Source organism: Corylus avellana, chromosome 1, assembly GCF_965113065.1.
Source record: "Corylus avellana chromosome 1, dhCorAvel1.hap1.2, whole genome shotgun sequence".
NCBI classification, from domain to species: Eukaryota; Viridiplantae; Streptophyta; class Magnoliopsida; order Fagales; family Betulaceae; genus Corylus; species Corylus avellana.
This window is the reverse complement of record NC_142490.1, coordinates 26,983,754-27,010,293: the sequence shown is the minus strand read 5'-3', so window position 1 is coordinate 27,010,293 and position 26,540 is coordinate 26,983,754. Positions and strand designations below refer to the sequence as shown.

Below are 26,540 nucleotides of genomic sequence, written 5' to 3'. Positions count from 1 at the left end.
TTTCCTACACAGTCTCAATCCGAAGTCAATTAGACTGAGCATTGGGAGGAGCAAGAAAATCACAGCCATCACTTTGATGGCTACAGTCATCAAGGTGAAAGCCGCCATCGCCAGCATGGAGGCGATCCACAAGACAATAACCGGAAGGAAAACTTTCAAAAAATGGTGGAACCCAAAAAAGGTCATCCATTGACTGGCGAGTAGAATCAGCTGGCTACAGCTCTGCAAAATGAGGTCAACAAAGCCTTAGCGAATTTGGCGATGCGGTGTGCAGCCATGAAGTAGAAGGAAAAGCACAAAGCCACCGTAGTCAGCAGACTTTTCGAGGGGACAGAGATGCAATTCACCAAGCAAGTAACCAACCACCAACTCCCCCACAAGTTTAAGGTTCCCCAAATTCCAAGCTACAGTGGAGTCGGGGATCCTATCGAGCATTTGGAAAATTGTCGAATGCACCTGGCACTTCATGCAACGCCCAATGAGATAGCATGCAGAGCCTTCCCTATGACTCTCTCGGGGAACGCCGGAGAATGGTTCCGGGGCTTAATGCCCAATTCATAAGTACTTTCAAAGATCTCACACGAATCTTCTTGACCCATTTCTTGGGGTCTCGAGAGAGAAAGAAGCCTTCCGGATATCTCCTAACACTCCACCAGCGTGAAGGGGAAAGTTTGAAAGAATTCAAGATCCGGTTCAACCTGGAAAAGTTAAAGGTGGAAGACCCCACTGACGGCGTAGTATTTTCTGCCATCTACCAAGGCATCCTTCCCAAGGAGCCGGTGATGAGAAAGCTCACATGCAAGCAACCCGACAATCTCCAAAATTTGCTGGACAAGGTGGAGGAGTTCATAAACGAAGAAGAAACTCTAAAGGCAATGAAATCGTCTCAAAAATTGCCTAAGAAATCCGAAGACAAAAAGAGGAAGGAAAGCAGAAGGATGGACGAGCCTAAGCCTTTTAGGAAAAGGTTCAATGACTAAGACTTCTCTCCGCTCAATGCCAAAATTTATGTGGTCTTAATGGAAATAAAAAAAGACCCGGAATACCAAAAGCCCCCGAGAATAGTGGGGGTCCCATCGTCTCAAAATCAGGATAGATACTACGAATTCCACGAGGCCAATGGTCATTACATGGAGGAATGTATATCATTGAGACTTATCATCGAGAAGTTTATAAAAACAACAAGCTGGTTCGATTTCTAGGAGATCAAAGGGCAGCCACTAACAAGGAGAACTACGTTCGAGAGGTGAGTTACTGAAATCCCCAGGACCACCGACAACAGGAACGGTACAGAAGTAGAAGTCTAGCAGATAATCGTAGAGGACGGGACAAACATCCCCCAGAAGATCGAGGAACACGTAGCGAACCTAGATGGAAACATGCACTCCACGCTCGGGAGCCCCTGAATAGGGCAACTGCCCCTGAAATCCATACCATCATAGGTGGGTTTGCAGATGGAGACGAATCATGAAGGGTAAGGAAGGCATGCGCCCGTCAAGCAAATTTTCATGAATTGTATGCCATAGAGAGGCCTATGAAATAGTCCAGGAGGGACTCAATGATAATTGGGTTCTCTAATGACGACTATGCAGGCGTGTCGCTCCTTCACACACACTCCTTAGTAGTGTCACTAACTGTGGCGAATCACAACATCCATCTTATTTTGGTGGATAACGGGAGCTCAACAGACATCCTATACTGGTCAGTATTCAAAAAGCTGAACCTGGGACAGGAAAAAATTATCCCGACCAGTTGCCCTCTGATGGGATTCACGGGATAATGGGTGCAACCGGTCAGATCCATCGAATTGCCAATCACAGCAGGATCATATCCGAGACAGGCCACAATAATGGTGCGTTTCCTGCTAGTCGATCGGTCGTCAGTATACAACGCCATTATAGGAAGAACAACACTTAAGGAATTCAAGGCTATAACCTCAACTCTGTATCTCAAGATGAAGTTTACAACAAACAATGAAGTTGGAGAAGTAAGAGGAGAGCAACGAATTGCCCGACAATGCTACAACATTTATATGAAAGATGTTCCGAGAAATCAATCTCAGGAACCAGTCAATAAGGGGGAAGATAGCAATTACAGGGTGACAAGCCGGTCAAAGATTTGGAGGAATTCTTGATTGGCGAGTCGGATCGGAGTATCAGGTTTGGATCTCAATTGGACTCAGCGTGGAGCCACGAAGATATGCTGGGAATATCGCCCTCAGTGATGGAACACGAGTTGAATGCCGACCCAAGCTTCAAGCCAGTGTAGCAAAAACGAAGAGGGTACTCGGCCGAGAAGAGCAAAGCAGCAGCCAAAGAAGTTCAATACACCACGTGGCTAGCCAACGTGGTGCTAGCGAAGAAATCCAACGGAAAATGGAGGATGTGCGTCGACTTCACCGATTTGAACAAGGCGTGCCCCAAAGATAGTTACCCACTGCCACAGATAGATCTGCTAGTGGATTCAACTTCTGGGCATGAACTTTAAGTTTCATGGATGCCTTCTCGGGATACAACCAAATATCAATGCTCGAATCGGACCAGGAGAAAATCGCCTTTATAACCGATACAGACTTGTATAGTTACCAAGTAATGCCCTTCGAATTGAAAAATGCGAGAGCCAGATACCAAAGATTGGTTAACAAGATGTTCTAGGAGCAAATCGGGTGGAATATGGAAGTATATGTAGATGACATGTTGGTGAAAAGCGTGTAGGCTGCCAGTCATATCACCGATTTGTCAGAAGCTTTCGATACGTTAAGGTGCTATGGAATGAAGTTGAATCCCTCCAAATGTGCGTTTGGCGTGTCATTGGGAAAATTCCTAGGATTCATCATCTCAAGAAGAGGGATCGAGGCAAATCCTAAAAAAAATAAAGGCAATTTTGGAGATGCAAGCCCCACAAAGCACGAAGTAGCTACAACAGCTAATCGGAAGGATAGTCGCCTTAAATAGGTTTATCTCTATGTCCACCAACAAGTGCGTTCCTTTCTTCAAAATTTTGGAGAAGGATTTTTTCTTGGGGCCCGAACTGTGATAAAGCGCTCCAGGAATTAAAGGAATACCTAGTAAGTCCACCACTATTAAGTCAACCAGCAGAAAGTGAAGCTTTATACTTATATTTGGCCATATCACCATCAGCAATAAGCTCAGCACTAATCCGAGAAGAGCAGGGGGTATAGAAGCACGTGTACTTCACAGCAAGGTTCTACACGAAGTAGAAGAACGATATCCTTGGATCGAGAAGCTAGGCTTTGCCTTAGTAACTTCAGCTCGAAGATTGAGGTCATACTTCCAAGCACACACTATCAAAGTATGAACCGAACACCCTCTAAGGAAGATTCTGCATAAACCGAACTTGTCAAGAAGGTTAGTCAACTGGGCCATCGAACTCAGGGAATTCGATATAGAATTCCATCCGAGAACATCTCTTAACGGACAAGTGTTAGCCTACTTCATAGCCGAGTTTTGTAATTTCCCTGAAGAGGAGGAATTACCCCAAGAGGAAACGTGGGTGGCATGCGTAGATGGGTCTTCAACCCGAAAATATAGCAGAGTTGGTGTCATACTCAAAAGACCCAATAGAGAAATATATGAAGCAGCGGTGCAATTAAAGTTTACCACCACCAATAATGAAGCCGAGTATAAAGCTATAAGTGCAGGATTCAATATGGGAGTTAAGTGCTTGGAAGTTAAAAGCGATTATCAAGTAGTGGTCGGACACATAAGGGGGGAATACGAAGCTTGAGGAGAAAAAATGAAGCGGTACTTGGCAAAAGTGAAGGAAGCTACTGAATTTTTCGATAAAATAGTATTCATGAAGGTGCCTCAGGAAGAAAATGCATTAGCGGATGCCCTGGCACGTATCGACTCCTCTACAAATGAAGAAATCACAACAGCATGGTGCCCAGTCCAAGAACTAGCAGAACCTTCAATCACTCGGATAGCCCAGGTGGCGTGTATTGAAGAGGAATAAGGAGACCCGAAGTGGAGCGGTGATATAGTGCAATTCCAAATAGAGGGGAAACTGCCCTCTGACAACAAGTTGGCTCGGAAGATACGTATCCAAGCTGCCCGGTATACACTGATCGACGGAACTCTATACCCTTCCTCTGCTCAATTGTCTATCCAAAGCCGAGGCCTCTTACGTGCTAAGAGAAATTCAAGAAGGTATCTGTGGTAGTCACTCTGAAGGAAGAATGTTAGCTCATATGGTTGTCCGAGCAGGGTATTACTGGCCTGGCATGAGCAAAGATTCGAGTGATATGGTAAAACATTGCGACAAATGCATCGATTTGACATTTAACGACCAACCCTCTAGAGGAATTAAGCTCGGTGTCGACACCATGGCCTTTTGCGCAATGGGGAGTAGACCTCATAGAACCACTACCCACGGGGAAAGGTGGTTGTAGATTTGTCATAGTAGCTGTAGATTACTTCACAAAGTGGGATGAAACTGAGTCACTAGCAACCATAACCACCGAGAACATAAGGAATTTCCTTTGGAAGTCAGTGGTGTGTAGATACGGGATTCCTCACACATTTGTAACCAACAATGGCAAGCAATTTGATTGAGAGCCATTTCGGAGCGGGTGCACCGAGTTGCACATAAGGAACTATTTCTCATCCCCAGGGCACCCACAAGCAAATGGTCAAGTGGAGGCTACAAACAAGACCCTAATGAAAACGCTGAAAAAGAAGTTGGAAGACAAAAAAGGAGCATGGGTGGAGTTTCTCCTAGAAGTACTGTGGGCATATCGAACGGCTGCTCAAACACCAACGGGAGAAACCCCATTCTCTTTGGCTTTTGGATCCGAGGCAGCAATCCTAGTTGAAGTCGGATCCGTCAGCTTCCAAGTAAAGCATTACAACTCGGGCTTAAATGAAGAAAGAATGAAGCTAAGTTTGGATCTACCACAAGAAAAGAGCGATGAAGCACAAGCAACAATGGCTGCCTACCAACAACGAATAGCCAAATATTTCAACAAGAGGTCAAACCCATACAATTCAAGATAGGTGACTAGGTTTTGAGGAAAGTCAGCATAGCAACCCGAGATCCAGCAGAAGGCAAGCTCGGACCAACATGGGAAGGACCGTACAAGGTCGCCTGGAGTCATCGATAAGGCGCATACTACCTACAAGACGTGGAGGGAAAACCATTGCCGAGACCATTGAATGTAGACCACTTGAAGAAGTATTATCAGTAATGTTAAATTTTTGTAATTTCTTTTATTTCCCTTTTCATATTGTCCATTCATAAATAAAAACTGAATTGAGTGTCGGAGAACCCTTGGTCAAATTCACCACTGGGCCCAATGACGAGCTTCTCATCTTATAAGGAGGAAAGGGAGACAACCCTTGGAAAAATCTTGGAATATGGGTGTACTCTCGGAAATAGAGTAAAGCAATACTCTCAGAAAAGGAACAAAGCAACATTTTTGGAACAAGAAGGGTGCAAACCCTGGACTCAGATAGATAGGGAGAAAACCCTAGCAAAAAAAGCAAGAGGGGTGCAAACCCTAGACTCAGTTAGACGGGTTGAAAACTTTAGCAAAAAACAAGAAGGGTGCAAACCCTGGACTCAGTTAAACAGGGAGAAAACCCTTGAAAAAAACAAGGAAGAGTGCAAGCCTTGGACTCAGTTAAACAAGGAGAAAACCCTTGATAAAAAAAAAAAAATTAAAAATTTTTTTTAATAAAAAAACGAAGATAAGTGTATCCACAAACCAGCCGATCAAGGTCGGGAACACCCCATGTGATCAAGGTCGGGAACACTCCATAAGGTTAGCATACAAACATCAAAACTTCAAAGAAAATATTTCATTAAACAAATTGAGTTCATTACAAGAAGATTCAGCTATAAACTGAGTTCATTACAAGAAGACTCAGCTACAAACTAAGTTCATTACAAGAAGATTCAACCACAACTACAGTCATTACAAGACCCGATTACAAGAGGCGCAAGTATAACCGACACCCACTAAAAAGAGTGCATCCGGACTCGATCTAGTACTCAACATCTGAAAAGACATTGTACAAAGAATCACATTTGGGTAAACACCCAGGAATGTGATGAACAAAAAAGTTTTTTTTGACCCTGGATAGTTCGTTACCATTTATATCAAAGGTCACTCCCAATGACCCTCACTCGGAGGACCATGTCTCTCAAGAGCTCTCGCCTTCCAAAGTCAGTATTTCCTCCGGAGTCTTCTGCACTTTTCCTCTTCCTTCAGAAACAGACGAGTAGTAAAGTAAATGCCAGAGCCATGCTTCCGCCTATTCTCGTGAACATTGATAAGTTGAGCCTTAAGGTCTGAAATCCAACGATCTCGCAACTCCAACTGGTGATCTCTTAAAGCTATTTGATGGTCCTTCATTTCAACATTGGCCATCAATTCCGCCACCTGATTAGAGCGATCTCTAAGGCATTGCTCTCGCGTCCCAAGCAACAGACGCAATCTAGGAACTTCTGCCTCAGTAGTTCGAGGGACTCTAGGACAAAGTCAACCCACTTGTGGCCTGGGTGAAAGCACTTCATATTCATAAGACGGACAAATGGCTAAAGCTGCCAACGACTCCATCTCCGCCAAACTACAAGATGAAGAAGAAGAAGTCATGGAGCAAAAAAAAAACAAAAAAACAAAGGAAAGATTAGGAGCAAAGAAAGAAATCAGTCGAATGAAAATTATCAAAGACAAGGACGGTATTTATAATACAGAAATCCTTGGGAAATGAAGGGTCGTCTTAAATGTGAGAAGACATCCCACGCAGAAACACCTTGGAAAACCAATAGACGCATACCTAGAACCAAACGACGCTCTCCACGCATCTCGCCATAGAAAAGTGTGCAAAATAATGATGGCCTCCGATACCTAAAACATCAACACAAAAGACGCACCAAGATTTTAATGACCAAGTTTAAAAATTACCTTTTTATCCTCGGTCATTTGGTGGGGGGGGGGGGGGTACAACCAACTATACAAAAACCACAAAATGCAAGACGGAACAGAAAAAAGCAAGTCAAAGCAAAGCAGGAACAAGTCAGACAGAAGAGTTCAAAAAAAAACAAAACAAAACAAAATCTGCAGATGTTCTTTATATAGACAACTAAAGTATGTAAAAAAGAAAAAAATATAACAAAAGAAAAATGCGATAAGTCTCAAGAGCAAGTCCGGCATCATCATCTACATCACCACTGTCATCATCAATATCAACCTCGGGGCCAAACGGCTCAGAGGGTAAGTTAACCTCCGATAAGAACCCATACACATTAACCTCTGAAGCATCTGGAATTAGCTCTCTACCCGTGTCGACCAATTCATCGATAGTAGAAGCTGGAATCGACAAGAAATCAGAGTTCACGTTGGCTATGTCAATATTGAACCCCTCCCGATTTATAGTTTGATATCAGCAGTTCTCGAAACCCAAATGAAAACCAAGAGCCCAAAGCAAATCTTGGAGCCAAGGAACGAAAGACAACTCCATGACGTAACGAGCTGCTTTAGCTCTCCAATAACGATATCCTCAGCGGAATAAGCTGCATTTCTCCCAGAATCCTTTAGATCTGCCTCAACGTTTTCACAAGCATCCTCGGACTGAGATAGGTGGGACTCAAGAGTCTCAGAAAGCTTCCAATAAACTTCCTCGGAAGTCCGGACATGGTGAAGCTCCTCCACAACTTTGAAATGTTCCGCAGTCGACTGATGAACATTAGCATCCACCTCTTTGGCATGCTCCACAAGTTCTTGGTTCTTCCGGTTCGCAACTTTTAGGAGCTCTCGCAATTGGGCATTGGCAACTTCCAACTTAGAATGCTTCTGCTTGCTCTCAAGAACCTCTTGGTCCTTCGTCGCCAGTAAGAAACAAAGATTCTCCACTTTGGAATTAGAAACCGAACTTTGAACCACCTGAGAACTCAAGGCCTCCTGTCGATTGCTCAGTTTCCAGACCAACTCTCAAAGATCAATCATCTCATCGGCATACTCCCGCATACCTTCTTGAAATTCTTTATACCAACTGGCAATTAGAATCGAGGACTGTATAGAAGAAGATCATGTGAGAAGTATAAAAAGTTTCCAAACAGCAGACATACACAACATATCGAGTAATGGCAATGGATAAACTTGTCCACAAACATCTTGGGAGTAAGTCGGCCTTCTCCTCGGGTATGATCCACAGTCAGCATCTTGGTAATTGCAGACAGAGGGTGTCCCGTCAAACCCTTGGATAGTGATCTGATCAGTGGCGAGTTCCTCGCGGAATGACCACTGAGCGGCTGTCCTCTATACACAGGCTCTTGGTTTGAAGGCTCGGTAGGAGATCTTGGAGGATTGGTCTCGTAAGGGTGGAAATCATGAGTTTCATTCCGAACGGCAATTGGATCCCCTGGTTTTCGAGATCGAATGCACAGAGGAGTAACTTGCAAAGTTTCGGTCTCCTTTGAAGGGGGCAAATCAAAAACATCATCCTCGGGAGCACCATCAAAAAGAACACCATCAGACGTAGAGGACTCCCCGAAAGTCACGGTAGCAGAACCGGACCTGATAGACGACACCAAACTCAAAAGCTCTAAGGACTTGTCGACTCTCACTTTGTTTGAAGGCTTCCCCAGCAGAGCTTTACCTTTATCCGCCTTCCTCTTCGGCGCAATGGGTCAGACTCAACAGCTGGAATATGTTGGGCTAAATACTGCCTAAATTAATAGACAATATTTAGTACATTTTACTCTTAGTGCACAAGATTAAACGATAGTATAGTGCAGCAAGTACGAAATCAATCCCACGAGGATTGTTGATTTTATTTAGAATTGATTAAAAATATCAAGTTGTCACTAAATTGATATTATGAAAACGAAATAAAAAGATATAAAGGTAAGGCTTTGATATCCACCACTAATTATGCTCAAATAATATAACAATATGCCAATGATCCAATCATATTATGAATACCTAATGTTTGCCAACCTAAGGGCATGGGTGTATACTCCTTAAGCTATTGATTTCCCTAAGCAATGAGTTAGGCATGGGTGTATACTCTAACTCTTTTCTTTCTTAAAGGATTTAGCATGGGTATATACTAAGTTGTTCTTTAAGAAAGCATAAATCTATGAAAATCGACAAACACACGGAACCTAGGGCATGGGTGTATACTCCCGGTTTTCCATGTTGGTTAATCCAAGAACTCGATGTGGATTTTTTTTGTTACTCGTATTAAACCCAGAACTCGGTCATCCAAATTGATTTAATTAACTAATCCATACCACATGCATATAATGGCCAATCATATACATATGAGGAATTCAAGAAAACAGGAATTAATCAAGTTAAGCAATAAAATTTGATTATCACAAAGGCGCCAATATTGAAATATTAAATAAACATAATTAAGGCTTCAATCTAGCCCTCCTTAAGAGTTAGTTACACATAATTAAAATAAAACTAAAAAGAAAAGTGAAAGAAAGAACCGAAAACCGCTCCTAGGAGTAGCCTCCTAATTCCTCTTCCAAAGTTGTGTCTATTCTAGCATGATTATTCTCAGGGTTTAGAGGTCTATTTATAGGCTTTTAGAAGTCTTTGACACACTAGTAAACCTAGGAAATTCGTAGGGTTTAGTCCTATTACAAGTGGGACTTGGAAAACCCTAATATGGAAGGAAAGGGAGTCTGGCCGTAGCTCATTGTTCTCCAGCGCACGGGTGCGAGCGATCGCAGCCCGTGTGCTCTCGATCACAGGTGCGATCGATCATAGGTCTCCTGCGCTCGATCGCAGGTCTCCTGATCACAGTGCCAGAAACTCCAATTTTTCCCAAATTCTCTCTTTAAGCCCAAATCTTCTAGATTTACTCCATTCTCTTCCAAAAGCCTACAAAAGCATGGAAAACATATAAAAGAACTAAAATAGCATAAATTAACAACACTTAAGGAATTAACACATATAAGTTTAAGGGACAAAATATGAATATTTTGGCACTTAACAAAATAGATGAAGTAGTGTCCTGAACTTGGGGACGTGCGAAAGATTTAGAAGCAGAATTAGAATCTCTCGGGGCGGAAGTCTTAACCCCACCCGACTTGCCCGAAGCTTGAACAACTTTCTGTGCTTGGGTCTTCTTAGCTTGCGGGCGAGTCGGAAATGTTTGGACCACCCTGTCAAAAGAGAGAATCAATTTCCTGGGATTTCCTTGACGATCCCAGAAAACTTTTTCAATACGGATCTAATATCCCAAATGCTCTCGGAAAGCAGAATTGGTAATGATGTCACCAAAAGTCATCTGAGTCTCATTCTCGGGAAGCTGTGAGAAAGCTAAGATGTATTAGACCTAGCCTTGCTGTTATGGGTTCAATTTGGGACATCCCTTCCCTACCAAAAGGAAAAGGAGTCAGCATTGACGATTAAAAAAAAAACAAAAAAGAGGAGAAAAGGAATCGAAGATACTCACAACTTTCTCGGAAATCACCCCATTCTCGGGGGACAGTGTACTCCAATGGCAAGGCCTCTGACAGGGATGCCTCCCCGGCTCCAAAAATATAAAAGAATTGTTCCGCCCAGTGCTTGTTATTAGAATACGTCTTACCAAGCTCGATGAATCGGTTCTTCCGCAAACCATGAACGTCACCATCTCTATGTTTGGATATATATGGGGACCATATATATTTAAGAACTCTGAAACCGATATGGTTTTTCTCGGAAACACATAAGGCCACAACAACAACGTAGTCAAGAAATACCACCAACCGTTGGGCATCAGCTGCCCCAGGGCTACCCCCAGAAAAGACAGCATCTCCCTAATAATGGGAGAAAAAGGCAAACGGACTCTGGCCATAAACATACTCTCGTAAACGCATATGTCTCCAGGACCACCAATCATTCCGGTGGAATCACCGGGAAAATGTAAAGAAACTGAAGAAGGAATGTCATAGTTATGTCTAAGTACCTTCTCATCAGATGGCAAAAAGCAAGACCTTTGTTTACGAGGATAGTCCAAGCACATGGACATCCCCACATCGGAGGAAGACGCCCCACCAAACGGGCGAACCCTAGCAGATGAATCTCCCTTCTTTTGAACCAAAGGCACCTCTGGAGAATGGTCGTCGGAAGCCTTACCATCAGGAGATTGAGGACGAAGAGAAGAAGACATGATCGCCAAAAAGAGAGCTCTCAAGAAATTTGGTAAACAAAGATTCAGAAAGACTGAAGTGATGAAGTGTGGAAAAGAAGGGAAACCATTTATAAAAAGATAAAACCTCGAATCTAGCGATGGAGCATTTAATGTAAAACCATCATAAGCCTGCAGCTACGCCCAAACCAAGGGAGCTCGTGACATCTTTTCTCTCAAAAGATGCAACGAAGAACGCCATTCAATAGCCAACACCCAGCTCAAGAACCACACACTTAGACACAACCCACTCGGAGAGAAACACGTGGAAGAGGCAACAACGCATTTATGAGGATGCGTACAAAAGATTTGAAAGATCAAAGATCACACCTAATCGCCGAATATCTCGGACACACGATTGTCGGGTTCCATAAATGGATAAAACACCAAAAATAACGGCTCCGACGAGTCGGACCAGGCAGAATATCTGAAGGACTCGCCATCATGAAGAAAAGAAGGAAACCAAGCATTAGAATTCTCTTCTCTTGAAACCTCAATAAAAGGAATTCGGGGGATAACTGTTACACATAAAATTGGGACTCAGGCCCATGGGCCCTGGACCCAGCAATTTGAGGAAAAATCCAAAGTATCTGGATAAGCCTACTAGAATGAAGCCCAATACGGAGACATAGATGACTTCATCATCATCTCATAGTGGCTCAGGATGGCATACACCAGAGCATATCATTAGCATCTATCGAGCCAGTAGATACTCTACATATCATTTAAGACCGACAGCTGCAGGAACAAGACACATTGATCATGTCAACGGTTACGTGTATTCTCAGATATTCATTGATTATTGGAGCAGTTACGGATCACTTTCGGATTGACATTGAATGCAATAGCAGTTTTGCGCCATCCTCGGGATATGCATCAATTGCAGGAACGGATTCACATCGACCATAATGGTCAAGGAACAAAGATATTAACTCCTCCGTCCGTTACGCTCGGATTCCGGATCCTCTGCTCAGTCATCATCACTACATCTACAAAGCCTACCTACAAAAAACACGGAGAACAAGAAGACAGGTACATGATTCATTCTTTACTATACAATGTGCGGAACTCAGAATGGAACTAACTTTACCATTAGAGGAGGATCCACCGGAAACCACCTGGTGCATTCTCTTAACCCTGTTTTTATCTTGCAGATTGAAGGAGCGATACCCAGAATTACGATCTCACCCTTTAGGTCCACCATACCGGAAACTGTATCAACATATCACATCATTTACTTTTTACTATTATTCAAATAAAAAAATCACTACAAAACAAAAAATTTCATTTTTCAATACCACTTTTTCACTTTCCTATACCAATCATTACTCACATTTTTTTTTTCTCACCAAAATATGAACAGTATCTAGGGGTGGAATTGTGCTTTATCAAACAACCCTACAGTGTTTTCATCTCATTGTATTTGATATTTTTATTTGATGTGTTAAATTAAGACTATAAAAAAGAGTTTTACATAATCACATCCCAATAAAAGAGATTCAACTCCAGAGTATATATGACTCATTTTTCGGTGCACAGCTTGGTGTCGTTGCCTCTACAGAAGGCAGTGGGATGTTGCTCCGAGAGACAGTATGAAATCACAGCCAAAGATGGGTCCCTTTAAGAAATAGCTCGACTTGATGTTATTGTACAAAAATTTTCATTTTGACAATCAGCTTTATAAATGTTTGTTGATTTAGCTAAGTTTTGACATTCATTAATGTATACATATTGATTGCAGAGAATTTTTTTTTTTTTTTTTTTTTCATTTTTTTTAGGCTCAACACCAGGGTATGAACAAACACTGTTTGGATTAAAGCCTTCCTAACCCCCCATTACATATGTATAAATTTAAAATAATAAGATTAAGTCAAGCTACTAGAAGCAGCATTTTAAAAAAATTTCTTAAATTTAGGAATTAATCTACTGGTGCTAGAGAAAAGAGATAATCATTTAAATATTCTTTCAAATAATGATAAAAAAAATAGAAGAAAGAAAAAACTTTTTATATTAAAATACTTTTGGTTTTCTTATAGTATTAGTTGTTCACAAATTTTGTTTTTAGAAATTTTCTCTACATTTAAAAAAAGAAAAAAAGAAATGGAATTTAAGAAGTCTCTAACATCATTTCCAAATGTTACTACTTTCCCTTTCACCAAATACAAAGAAAAACTTCTGTTAGCCATAGAGAGAGAAAGAGAGAGAGAGAGAGAGATGGGAGGAGGAGGATGTTTGGGTTGGCTAAAGGAGCTGTTGATAATGGCGTAGGGCACAGGACCCTATCAGGAATAGGCTGTAGGCCCACCTCTATTTCTATATATATATCCAAACCATCTCCTTCCTTCCACTATGCCAAAGAACTCCATCTTCTAATTTTTAACTTTTCCTACAGATCCTGTTCTGCTAGCTCCTCTTCGTTCTCTCTTTCTTTCTGGGTTTTTCTTTCATAATAAGTGGAGATTTTCTTGACTCTAGATCACATTGTACCAGATTGTGATGGAATCTGTACCAGATTGTGCAGTACCAGGAAATTTTAGAATCAAAGGCCAAGCTATGATCATTTAATGATGAAAAGCAAAATTATAAAATATTATTGATTGTTCTCAGACTCTTCAATTAGGGTACGTACTCATGTGTCAATTTTGAAATTTGTTTTAATATTCAAAGTGTCAATAGGGACTATGACTTGATGTGACCAATCATGGTACATTTATTGCTTCCACGATTAATTTTATACACATATTAAATTACACAGACGATGCATATATAAAAGATAAAAGTTAAATTATTATGACCATCATCAAAACTTTCAAGCTTATCACCTACCATATAGATATATATATATATAATAATATTTACTTAAGACTAGAAAAACACAAAAAAAAATATCAAAAGAAAACCTAACATTTCCTCTATATATATATATATATATATATATATATGTGCCACAAGTCATGTAAGATTAGGTAGCTAGCACTTATCTCACTGATCATTTTACAGTACCGCTTGTTTTATTTGACAATTTTTTGTTTGACACTTCAAAGAATAAAACTTAATTAAAACAAGTAATGCCAATTGATATAAAATAAGTATGATAAATGGATGTGAAATTACTCGATGATTATATAATTATGAAACAAGGAATAACTTAATTCATGTGTAATGGGAGTTACAGGTGTAAACAAATAAAGCTACTTGTGAGCTTGCTTGAACTTAGCTCGGTTAATTAAGTTTGGTTCAAGCTTGACTCGATTATTAAATAGGCCATTCGTGAACACAAAAATAAGCTTCATTATTAAATTAAATAGAATAGCTTGTACAGAACTCGGCTCTACTTAATTAATATTCGTGAACAAGATTGTAAAAAGCTCAACTTGTGTACCCCTAATGTATATGCAACCACGTAGCAATGCACTTCCACAAACATAACAAAAACTTGAGGGGGATTGATGTTAATGGGAGTGCTTTATTCTCCATGGGTTTGAATTTAGTACTAAGATTGATGAGGTCAAGAAGGATCAAATACGCACACCAGCTTGAAAGAGAGAGAGAGAAAGAGAGATTTGATGATAGTTTGCTACAGTTGAAAATATATTATGCCTACAGTGAGACCATGATTGTGGTAACTAGCTTACTTTTGAAATTTTAAAAGTACTTAGAATTAATGTAATAATATTGACCAAACATCAAATGATGTTTCATGCGTATATGATTTATAGGATTTGAGATAAGAAAGCTCACTCAAAGCACATAGAAGAGGAATTTATGATCACCAAACGTTTCAAAAAAGAGTAAATGGTGATGGAGCTTTATGTATGTCATCAATTATAACTCCCATTCTTTCTTTTCAAAATCATTACAACAGTCACTCCCATAAACCCAATTGCACCCAAATTCCTTCAAATACATAATGAGTCATAAGCCAATCAATCAAGAAACGAAGGAAAGAAAACAAAAGCCCCAGCATTACTCTTTGAGAAGAGCTTTGGACTATTATATTTCCTTCCTTGAAGTGACTTCAATTGAAAGGGCATGAAAATTTTATTAAAGTTGATGGATTTGACAGAACTCAGGGTCACTATTTCCCATTATTTTAGCTAGGGTTGCTTGCGTTACCATGAGGGCTACAGGATTCCAATGTTACTAGGGCAAAATTTTGACAAGTGTGTTAACATGCAAACCTGCTACTCCACTAGCTGGTATTAATCAGTTGTTTTTTTTTGTTTTTTTTCTTAAGTACTGCTATGGCTGCGATTAACTATAACGTACTACTCTATTTGAGCGTTATTATGATAGTACGCACTTACTCGGAATTGCTCAAGATCGAGGGGCCCAGATGATGAAAAATCACAAGCGCTCCCTCAAGATCAATTGAGTTATATTCTAACCTAATTCCATTAGAACATCCATGAGACCCAAGATGACTAACACTAATCGTGAGTGAATGATTCATGTTGCGGGATTTGAACTCTCTTTCTAGTGCGTGCTTAACCACATAAAAATTGTCTTAAAACCATTGAACCACCTCCACTAGTGGTTGCTATTTTAATCCATTGAAACTTCATAGAAGATAAAATTATAAAGGTCAAAGGCCAGAAGATTTGCATATATTGTTAATGCTTAATTACTATAGAATTTGCTGCATATATATATATATATATATATATATATGGGAAATGCATGCATGTATTCTATTTTATTTATTTCTCCGCACAGAATATGACTATAAAGTCAAAATCGAACTCAAATGTGTTATATATGCTATTTCTTTAGCTTCTAAAAGGAGAAAATTTTGAACAGATATATGATGTACCAAAGATTAGGCCAATGATATGTAAATATTAATTTGAATATATATGATATTGTTACTAAAGGTTTGAAGAACAGTGATATCTACAGATTTAAAACTATTTCCAGTATTATTTAGATTTAAAATTCAAAAAATACAAATTAATGGTGGGTGTTTAATTTTACTCACTCATGACCTTATAATATTACTGCCATTTTTCACCTTTAATTTAGACAGTCTGAACATTATTTATGGTGTATGAGTAGGGATTTATAGGGTCAAAGGCTATTTTACTCCAACGAAATTTCACTCAGTCCACGGGCTATAACTATATGTTGCCAGTAAAAGTAAAATGAAATAAAAAAAAAAAAAAAAAAAAAAAAAATCTTCTCAATGTCTACCTCTTTTTAATTATCTTAAAATATTATATGCTATTTTTTTTTTTTCATTTCTACAGTTTGTTTTCCATTTTTAACTTTTTCAGTTGCCAACATTTTTTTCCCTTATTTAAAATTTTCATTGTATGACCAGTTTTTTAAAAACATAGATATTTTCATAAAAAAATTCTATAAGTTTCTGACAGTCACCATCTATTTTAATTATTAGTTTTTTTCTTTTTTTTAACAAAATTAGTGAGAAACTAAATTCATTTAAGTATTAATTTTCATTAACTTTGGCAATTGGCATATATATATAAACCATGCATAATAACAGAGCTGATTGAAATAACTTGCATATATATATATAGAAGTTTGATTTATATAAGTTGTCACATCATACTATTTTTAATTTTTTTATTTATTTTTTATTTTTTAAAAAAAGCTCATCAACCAACAGAACCCTAAACTCTAAGTATAGGTTAAACAGTAAATAGGGTAGGTAGTCAATCTTCTGTAGCTTGCTGTTCTAGGTCAAAATGTTATTAATTAATTCAATACATGGAGCAGTGAATTTCCCTTGTTAACTGATTAGGCAGGGAATTGTAGTACATTTTTAACGGTTTACAGTTGTAGTAATGAAAAAAAATATCTTCCATTTTAATTATTACCTTAATTAATTACCATTTTACCAGGCAGCTGATAGCAAAACCTGAAGATATATATTTGTCTACGTACAATACAATACATGCACAGGTAACCCCATCCACATGCACAATTATTGAATGCCAACCTCGATTAGTGAATTAAATATAATAATATTTATAAAAAAAAAAAAAAAGTCTAATTAATAGTAATAAAATTAAACTACACGACACTTTGAAGTAAAAATTAAAAAAAAACAAACAAACACAAGTTGGATTGGATAATATAAGAAACAGAAAGCTGAGGAACCCGAAGCATGTACTTTCTCTTTTCTTTTATACATCCCTAGAGAAGACTGAAAAGAAAAGTCAAGCTTTTGATAATAATATATATAGATATAAATATATAAGTTTTTTTTTTTTTTTTTTTGTTCTGTTATCTTTCATTTATTTCCTCTCATCAAAGCAATTAAAAAGCAGGGCTGTTTTTAAGACTACCCACCCACATGAGCTTGAGGGGGTGGGTTTGCATAATTTTTCCCACTCAAAAAGATGAAAGGCAAGTCCCATCTTTATGTCAATCTCGACACTGAGCTTTCCAGTCATGTCTCTGATGGATGTACTTGTTTTAACTGTAGAAACCTTCTGTTCCTCAGCTTTCTGTCCCATCCACCAATATTCCAAAAGGAATGTGGGACTCATGAGTTTGCTCCCAATGAACCAGCACTGTCTTTTTACTCTTTTTTTTTTTTTTTTCCTAGTCTCCTCACTGTTCTGGTGGTAAATTAATAACAAAAAAAAAAAAAAAAAAAAAAAAAAAAAAGGTAGAAAAGTAAAAAAATCTCCTCGACGTGAAGAAATATTCAAACAGAAGAAGGTATTGAAAAGTAGCATATTACTATGGGGGGAAATTGCTTGCTTGGTTGCTTGGTTGCTTGTTATAAACCCCTCTTATTAGTTTCTCCAAATGAGTTGCTTTCACCTGACCAATCAAAGAGACTGAATGGATCCATTGGCTTGTTGTCTTTCTGCGTATGATCATGATCCCCTGAAACCGAAAACCCTTGTGTGAACAAGAGATCTAAAGGGTCAGCTTCAATTTCTCCTAAATCGGCAAAGAAGTCCTGATCAGACTGGTTTGATCCTGGCATTGCTGGCCGATAAGGAAACCCTTCAGAAGCACTGAATTCTCCATCATCCATCTCCAGCTGCTTCTCAATGTCCTCAATCTCTTCCTTAACACATGCACTACTACTTGTTGTTGAGCCGCCTGCAGCAGCAGCAGTACTCGGCGACACATTGCCTTCATTGCTGCTCTCCTTTTGTTCTTCCTTTGGGCTTGTTGGCTTCTGGGGGTTGCTCTTTGAAGCCGCAGTGTTGTTCTTCGATGGCTGGGAACGGGTCGAGCCGGCAAGAGCATTTCTCTGAGTCGGCCATGGATGGTTGTGTTCAGATGTGTATGTTATTACCAACAAGTTCGGATCAGCCCGGCACCTCTCCACTTGTTTCCTTGCCGAGCATCCTTTTGAACTGCTGCATCTATAGTACCCCCTATATGAGATCAAAACATTATTATTGATAAACAATCACTGAAATTGGTTAATCATGTTATTCCACCTATATAACCGAAAATAAGCTTTTTCAACTTTAAAAAACAAAAATCAATGTTTGCGATGATATAGTCGTGGATGTACTTACATGTACATTTGTATCTTATACGATAACGCGTTTTAAAACCGTGATAACAATAAACTTATCGGTCTCGTTAGAGAGAGCAAAAAAACAGACAATATTCTATCATTAGGGCAGAGCGTTATGGATTGTATATTTGAAGAAATATTGGATGCTTGAATATTAGTGCGCCAAATTAGTTTCCTTTGCTCAAACACCATTAGTAATAGTGAGTATATATATAGAGATATGGGTAATTGATAAGGTGAGTTTGTAAGGGAACTTCTGTGGGCTCAGAAGGATCTCTCTCCAGTCTATTTGTGGCATCACTTTTAATTATATAAATGATTAAGAAAGAAGCAAAAGTAAACATGAGTGTGTGTCAGTGGAGAGATACAAATTGCAGCCTTGGCACAAGTTTTTATCTTAAATGACTCCCTCTAATCGAGGATGAATATCTGGAACTTGCTCACCTTGGATACGGAGACCCTTTAATGGGTTTCTGTCCGTACTTTCTCCATGCCCACAGATCAGACGGCACTACTTCTCCGGTTGGCCTGCTGTTCGCAGCTGCCGGCGCTGGAATACACACCACCTTCTTTGCCTGGCTCTTCCTGCATACAATTTGATTAATTCCTTAACAGAAAAAAAAAAAAAAAAAAAAAAAAAAAAAAAGCTTCAGGTGTTTTAGGTAAGAAAAGTAGTTTGAGATATGTTGATGACGCCAGTTTTCCAACTTTTCAGCTTGATTACTACCCGTGAAAGATAGATAACGTTGACACTCAAGATTCTCATCCGAAAATCATACACTTCTTACACATTTTTCTCATCTGAAAATCACCTCAGTGAGCTATCCAATCAACACAAAAAATCACCGCATCGAAAGTAAAAACAACATATTCAATCCCTATTTTTCTCAGATGTTTTGTCGTGACTTTATGACATGACAAAATTCTTATTAATTCTCAACCAAAAAAAAAAAAAAAAGAGAAAAGTTCGATGCTGCTGCTTGTGAATTCATGAAATTAAGTAGTAAATAAAACACACAAACCTTCGCTTAATACCCGGATTTCTCGGGGACGAGATCTGCACTCCGGAGTTGTCATTAATCATGTCGTTTGGAAGCATAGCGGAAACCTTAATTCCCCTCGGTGAAGGAGAGGCGGAGGCGGCAGCCATCGCCGGCGAGTCACATGGGGAGACGGGCAACTTTGTGTTGGGAGAGATCTGAAGCATCCGAGAAAATATATTGCAAGGCCTTTTCATCTCATGGTCGAGATAATTCTTTTGAGCAAGAACAACCTTGTCCTCCACTCTACTATTTCCCATCATTTCGGCGGAGCTGGGGCTGCTGAAGAACCCGGAACCCGATACATCGAACTCGTGGAGAAGCGGATCTCGGATGTACCCGAATGGATCCCCGAAATTATCTCTGGGGTCTTCGAGGGGCGCCGGCGAGAAATTCATGGGATCGGCAGGGAACTGCCAGTCGGGAATGGGTTCGGAAGCGCCCGGGGCGCCAGCGCCGCCGCTAGCTCGGACTATGTCGGTTAAATCACCTTGGTAATTGTCCATCCTTGGCATAAACAAGCTGCACATGCTGCTAATGCAAAGGCAAGAGCGCGTAGGAGAGGAAGAGTTTCATTTGGAGGGTTTGTCAGGGATCGATTTTTCTCCTCCTTTTTGCACCCAACAGACGTAAAAAACATGCAAGAAAAATAGTTGTTCTGGAAAGATGGGTTTTGGTTATTAGGAAGCAGGAAAGCAAAGGAACAAGTTTTTTGAAGGTTGAAATTGATTGTTCTTCTCAAAAACAAAGAGAGAAGGGTTTTGAAGAGAGAGAGAGAGAGAGGGCCGAGGGGAGAAGGAGAGAGAGTCGCTGACTTTTCACACAAAACAGCTCTTCTCCATACGCAACAGAGAGAGAGATAGAGTGATAGAGAGAGAGAGAGAGAGAGAGAGAGAGAGTTTAAAACTAAAATGAGAGTAATAAACAAAGAGGTCTTGAGCTGGGAGATTTATGATAAACAAAGAATCAAAGAGTCAAATTTATGCAACTGGTTTTTTTTTTTTTCGTTAATTTTTCTCTCTCTCTCTCGAGAACTTTACAAAAAGTCGTTTTTCGAAAACCAGTGATGGGAAAGTAAAGAGGCGGCAAGTAGCCGCATTTCTCGGAAACGTTTCGAAAACATGATTATTCATTCATGAATCATGCTTACTTTCTTTCCCCGTTTCGTTTTGTTCCGCGTTTCGTTTAAGAGGAGAATTTTAACAAGGAAGCACAAGCTGCACAGCAGTGAACAGTCTCTCTCATCGATGAGCACCACTCTTTGTGATGCCTTTTGTCGTTTATTGACCTTTTTTTTTTTTTTCCTAAGCTAAGCATTGTCTTTTATTTGAGTAGCAGGAAATAAAATATATCCCGTTCCCCACTCCCCAATCCCTCAAACATTCCCACTTTTTTTTTAAAATAAAAAATAAAAAATAAAATAAATTTAGGGCCACAGTTTTAAATTCGACACAAAATTAAATGGTTAAGATTAAAAAGTCTGACTGGTTTAATTAAATTGATCAGGACACGACCCGAATCCGACACACAAACACGAATTGCCTACCCTAAACTATTATCAAAAATAAAAAAATCTAAGATGAAGAGTGCATAAACTTCCTTCTTCATTTTTTAAGACAAAAAAAATGAATTTTTGCTAGTAAAGAATCAAAGACATCGCATTCACGAAGTTAAAAACAAAATATCAATCAAATGTCAAATTCAGGCATATGTAAGCTAGCTAGAATCACTTTCCAAAAATAAATAGTTTTTTCATGTGCTCTATAACTACACGGAAACGAAAAGTTAGGCCAAATTAAGTTCAATTATTTTCAAAGTTGGATAGGAAATATGCGTCTAATTACAAGGTTTCTAACAGATTTTTATCTGAAATAAATGTATTTATTTAGGCCACTATCTATATCCCATATATGATAGTAAATTATAGGAAATTTTTTTAAAAAAAAAAAAAAAAAAAAAAAAAAATCTTTAATTAGAGAAATGAAACATTAATAACAATAATAGTACTTTATTAAAAGCAAATGAAGGAAATGTCTTTTAATTTCATAAATACTTGTTCAAATTACGCTACCAGTTTGTTCCCATTCTTTGCTTTTTTTATATTTTGACACAATATTCACACTTCAAAGTCAATGGTAACTCTAAATCCACACTTTTCCTACACATACAATCATATTGCTTCAAATCCAATTCAAACCAAGCTGGATAATTGCCAATAGACATGTATCTAATTCATACCGTAAATATGAGAAAAGTACTCCTATAGAATTTACTTTCCCGAGCACGTCTCAGATTACTATCAATCTAAACAGACAATTATTTTATGTACAATCGATATAACCTCCCTTCTTCATAATAACCTTCCTAAGTAATGCACTTAGTAATTAATATAACTATTAGGAGGCACATGCATGGCACACACTTTTTCTTGTCAATTAATCAATCAAATTAGAGCATGTTTAGGATTTCGTTTGAGAAATAAAACTTTTACGCCAAAAAGTGCTTTTTGGCAAAAGCTTCATTTTTAAGCTTTTGCCAAAAATGCGTTTTTGAAGTTTTTAGAGTAAAAAAGTCAAATAAGTACTTTTGAAATTTTTTACTAAACTTGCTACCTTTTATTTGACACAGCTTTTTAAATACTAAAAGTTCATTTTAAGTTTTCAAACGCAATGTCAAACATGTTCTAAGAACCTGTTTGGGATTATATTTGAGAAATAGAGTTTTTAAGTCAAAAAATGCTTTATGGCAAAAGCTTTATTTTCAAACTTTTTTTGCCAACAGTGCTTTTGGACCCTTAAAAGTGTTTTCAATTTTTTTTACCAAACGAGTACTTTTTTCTTCAAACGGACTTTTTGAGTTTTTTTTTTTTTTTTTTTAAAAGAAATATCGTCCAACCCATTTTTTTTTTTTTTTTTTTATCAAAATAGGTACTTCTCATTAGAAAATCACAGAACTAGAGCAGATTGCTCTAATAATAACGTGTCATGAATACAAGCAGGAGGCATATCATGCCAAGTTTCAGAAATACAGTTCATCAAAGCATACTTAGCTAGATCATGAGCCACTTTGTTGCCTTCACGTTTCACAAAAGTAAGCTGCCAGTGACCAAACACCTGCAACTCCATTTTGATGTCGTCCATCATTTGCCCCATCTAGCTCCTATCAGCATTCGTGGAATGTATCGCATCAATAACCCTTTTGGCATCACCTTCCAAGTGGACGTTGGAACAACCCAGCTCGCGGCACAAGTGGATGGCAAGTAACAAAGCCAAAGCTTCAGTGCCTGCCGGGGCAAGATTCCCCGTTCGTGTTGCACATCGTGCCGCCAGCACCCTCGGGAATCACGCACCACCACTCCCAAGCCCATCCTACCAGAAGCCCTCTCCAACGCAGCATCCCAATTCCCCTTGCACCAATCCGACGCCGGAGCTTGCCAGACTTGAACACATGGAACCTCACGCGGAAATGGACACTGCTCCTCCTTTGTCTAAGCCAAAGAAAATTCCCGAATAGCTTTTGTGGTATTCTGCAAAATGCTATTTGGATGTAAGAAACTTCCGCCATGAACGACGTCATTCCTCCGCAGCCAAATTCGCCTCGCCAAGCCCGCAAACTGCACCATCTCCTCCTGAGTACATTTGTTAAAGAGACCCTCCACAACCTGCATAAACCCCAGACCAGTAAAGGTGCTTTTCTGGAAAATAATGTTTACAAAGGGCACAAAGGATCCGTAAGAATTCGTCTCCTACATAAATTCTCACGGGTGGCAAGAATGTCATTACACGTGCGCCATAAAAAATTCTTTTCCACATTAGGAACCGGCAATCTCCAAATCCTCTTCCAGATTTTATCAAACCCCCCCACCCCGGTGATGAGGTTCCGGCCATAGCTACAAAGTTCCTCTCCTTTTGCAAATGATAAGCACTCTTGACCGAAAAAACACCATTTTTTGTTCCCCTTCATCTAAGGATGTCGTCCTGATTTGTACAGCTAATAGGAACTGCTTGAATCATTCCGACTTCCTCTTTGGAAAAAATAGCCTCCAACAGCGGGATATTCCACCATTTTGAGTCCTTTTAACTTTTTGAGTGTTAAACGCACTTTTAAACCCATTAAACACACACCCAATATATATATATATATATATATAGTACAGGCTCAAAAAAAAAAAAAAGAGTTTAATTATTTTTTACAGTTATTAAACGTATAAGATATTTTGGTTAATTATGTTTAATGGATTGACCAATTAGAAATGGGACCAACTTATATCCATCACATCCTACCCATCCAAATTCCAAGACTAGACAATCAGTTTTTTTCAGTTGAGATATCTAGATGTCACATTCAAATTGAAATTGGCTATAATTGACTGGTCTTGGACCAAAAGAAAAGGACAGTATAACTATTTTGAGGATTATTTTTCCTTATTTTAATTATCCCAAAACTCTTTTAAACCATAATAAAAATTCTCTGCTATATATATATATATGAGAAAGCAATACTATTTATCTCAATTAAAGTTTTATTTTCAAGGACAATTAATTAAGGCAACGATTATTATTCGCAAAAATATTAATAACAAAGAAAATTCATTTTTCAATTAACTTTTGAATGTAATAATAATAAATTGTTGTAGTTATTGTTATTCAATCACTGAAAGATGATCCAGTTTGTTTCCCTTCAATTCCATGACAATATTTAAAAAATACAAAGAATTAATACATAATATTTTCTAGATAAATAGAATGAAAAATTTGAATCAATCAACTTGTATATGTTTATAAATTCCAAAAAAAAAAAAAAAGGCATTTCATTAGAAACTTAATAATAAAAATAAATAAATTAGAACTGATGGAACAAAAGTACCTGTTGCTGCTCAAGCTTTGAAAGTCTGGAAAACGGTGAATTATAGTATATATATATATAACCCTACAAATCGTAGTATATAGAGAAAAAATAATCAGAGCCTGATTTAGGAGTTTTTATATTTTGCACTAATTAATAAAGAGAATTTATAATATCATAACTTTTTTTTTTTTTTTTTTTTGTGAGGAATATTCAAATTGTGAACCGCTGAAGATTTGACAGAGATTTTTTTGGTGGGTTGCAATAATAATTAATGGGCATCCTATTTCCCTTAGCTTTCATGCCAAATATGTCCCCGGTTAAAGGGTGCACTTAATGATTGTCTCAATTTAATGGACATGCACTTTGAAGTGGGGGCCTTTTATGGGTTGTAATTAGGGGTGGTAGTTCTTGTTTGCGTGTCGAGTTTAGGTCATGTCAAGGTAGAGATATAAAACTAATTAACCCTTTAATTTCGTATTAGATCCATCTCAAATTCGTAGGCCGTGTAAAAAATTATTAGTCCTAATTGTAATGGATTTGTTTTTTGTTTTTTTTTTTTTTAACAGGCTAGCAAGATGCATGTTGCTGTTCACAATTAATAATTATATGCATGATATATTCTTGAACATTGAGGTAGATCGAGGTTGACTCAGAGAGAATTGTTAGATAGGTAAGATCTAAAAGAAGACTACCTTTGATTTATTCATTAATTTAGGTAATTTTTTTGAAACTAATTTTTGTACGGATGATGCCCATAAAATTTTTTTAAAAAATTGGTAGATGGGTAAGCCCTTAATGATGTTTGGATATTAGTGATGGTGCATGCATGTCTATACATAAACAAAATTAGAGGGATACCATCATTCGGTTATACAAGCATATGATTATCAATGATTATGTCAAGTAAATGGTTTATATCCGTTAGTTTTGTGCTCCACGTGCCATATATTGAATTGCATGGTGATATATATATATATATATATAACTTTTTTAACAAGAGAAATGCTTCAGTGCAATATAATGCTTACATTTGACTCATTTTTAATGACGTGGCAGATGGACAATCACATGGAAGGGAGGATTCAAATTTGAAATTTGAATTTCAACCCTCTCTTCAATTCCCATTAGACAAATCACTAAATATAGGTCAAGTGTGGGCATTATATTACGTTGTAGCACATCTCTTTTAACAATTGACCATGGTGTGCATTGGAACAATAGAAAACCTAAGATCCCTTAACACACAAACACAAAAGCAAGAAGAGGAGAGTAAACATCAACCTTGAAACAAAAACAACAATAAATAGAAATCAACAAAAACAACGAAAAGAGTGGCATGCTAGCTCTAGGATAAACAAAAACACAAGGGAAGCATCCTAGGCATGCAATGTGACCACTTAAGAGGGGTCACCAATTCCAATGACTATTCTAAGGAACTCAAATCGAATGACATTCAACGGTTTGGTAAAGATGTCATATAACTGACAATCAGTGGGCACATGATCAAGCGAAACAACTTTGGACTCAACCAAGTCACGAATAAAATGATACCTAATATTAATGTGTATGAGAATGCTGCATAAGATTCTTAGATATGTTGATTGCATTCTGATTATCACAGTACATAGATGACCATGGTGTCCTGACCAATGTTATTGTCAAATCAACTAAGAGATTCCAAATTAAGGACCGGTTCTAACCCCAAAACAATAGTACAAGCATAAATAATTTCTAATTAAGAGATTTAATTTGAAAATCACAAAAGAATAAACCCACAAGAAAAAGCACACATCCACAAACACAAATATGTGTTGACAAAGTGGGAAAAAAACAAAACAAAACAAAAAAAACAAAACAATTAGGGAAAACCATTGTGAGGGAGCCAAACCCAAAAAATCACTAACAAGGAAGATCCAAAATAGAGAAATAAGGAAACTTACAAAAACCTTTGTAGATCTTAGACTATGTATACATAGACTATGTATGCCT

At 38.2% G+C, this 26,540-nt stretch overlaps 1 protein-coding gene and 1 pseudogene across 1 annotated transcript; one reads left to right on the top strand and one right to left on the bottom strand.

Moving 5' to 3' along the window:
• Window positions 1–276: 276 nt before the first annotated feature.
• On the top strand, window positions 277–1,202 carry LOC148588204 (uncharacterized; annotated as a pseudogene).
• A 16,581-nt stretch (window positions 1,203–17,783) lies between these two features.
• On the bottom strand, window positions 17,784–20,582 carry LOC132171543 (putative WRKY transcription factor 14). Its single transcript, XM_059582885.2, has 3 exons — window positions 19,686–20,582; window positions 19,108–19,248; window positions 17,784–18,514 (listed from the first exon to the last, which is right to left on the bottom strand). Exons 1-3 carry the CDS (start codon window positions 20,231–20,233, stop codon window positions 17,902–17,904), a joined length of 1,302 nt encoding a protein of 433 aa, XP_059438868.2. The 5' UTR covers window positions 20,234–20,582; the 3' UTR covers window positions 17,784–17,901.
• Between the last annotated feature and the right edge of the window lie 5,958 nt (window positions 20,583–26,540).

Coding starts and splice junctions, on each gene's coding strand:
- LOC132171543 (XM_059582885.2), bottom strand. CDS start 20,233: ATGTGCAGCTTGTTTATGCCAAGGATGGACAATTACCAAGGTGATTTA. Junction 19,249..19,685: donor AATCCGGGTATTAAGCGAAG/GTTTGTGTGTTT, acceptor AATTGTATGCAG/GAAGAGCCAGGCAAAGAAGG. Junction 18,515..19,107: donor AAAGGGTCTCCGTATCCAAG/GTGAGCAAGTTC, acceptor GATCTCATATAG/GGGGTACTATAGATGCAGCA.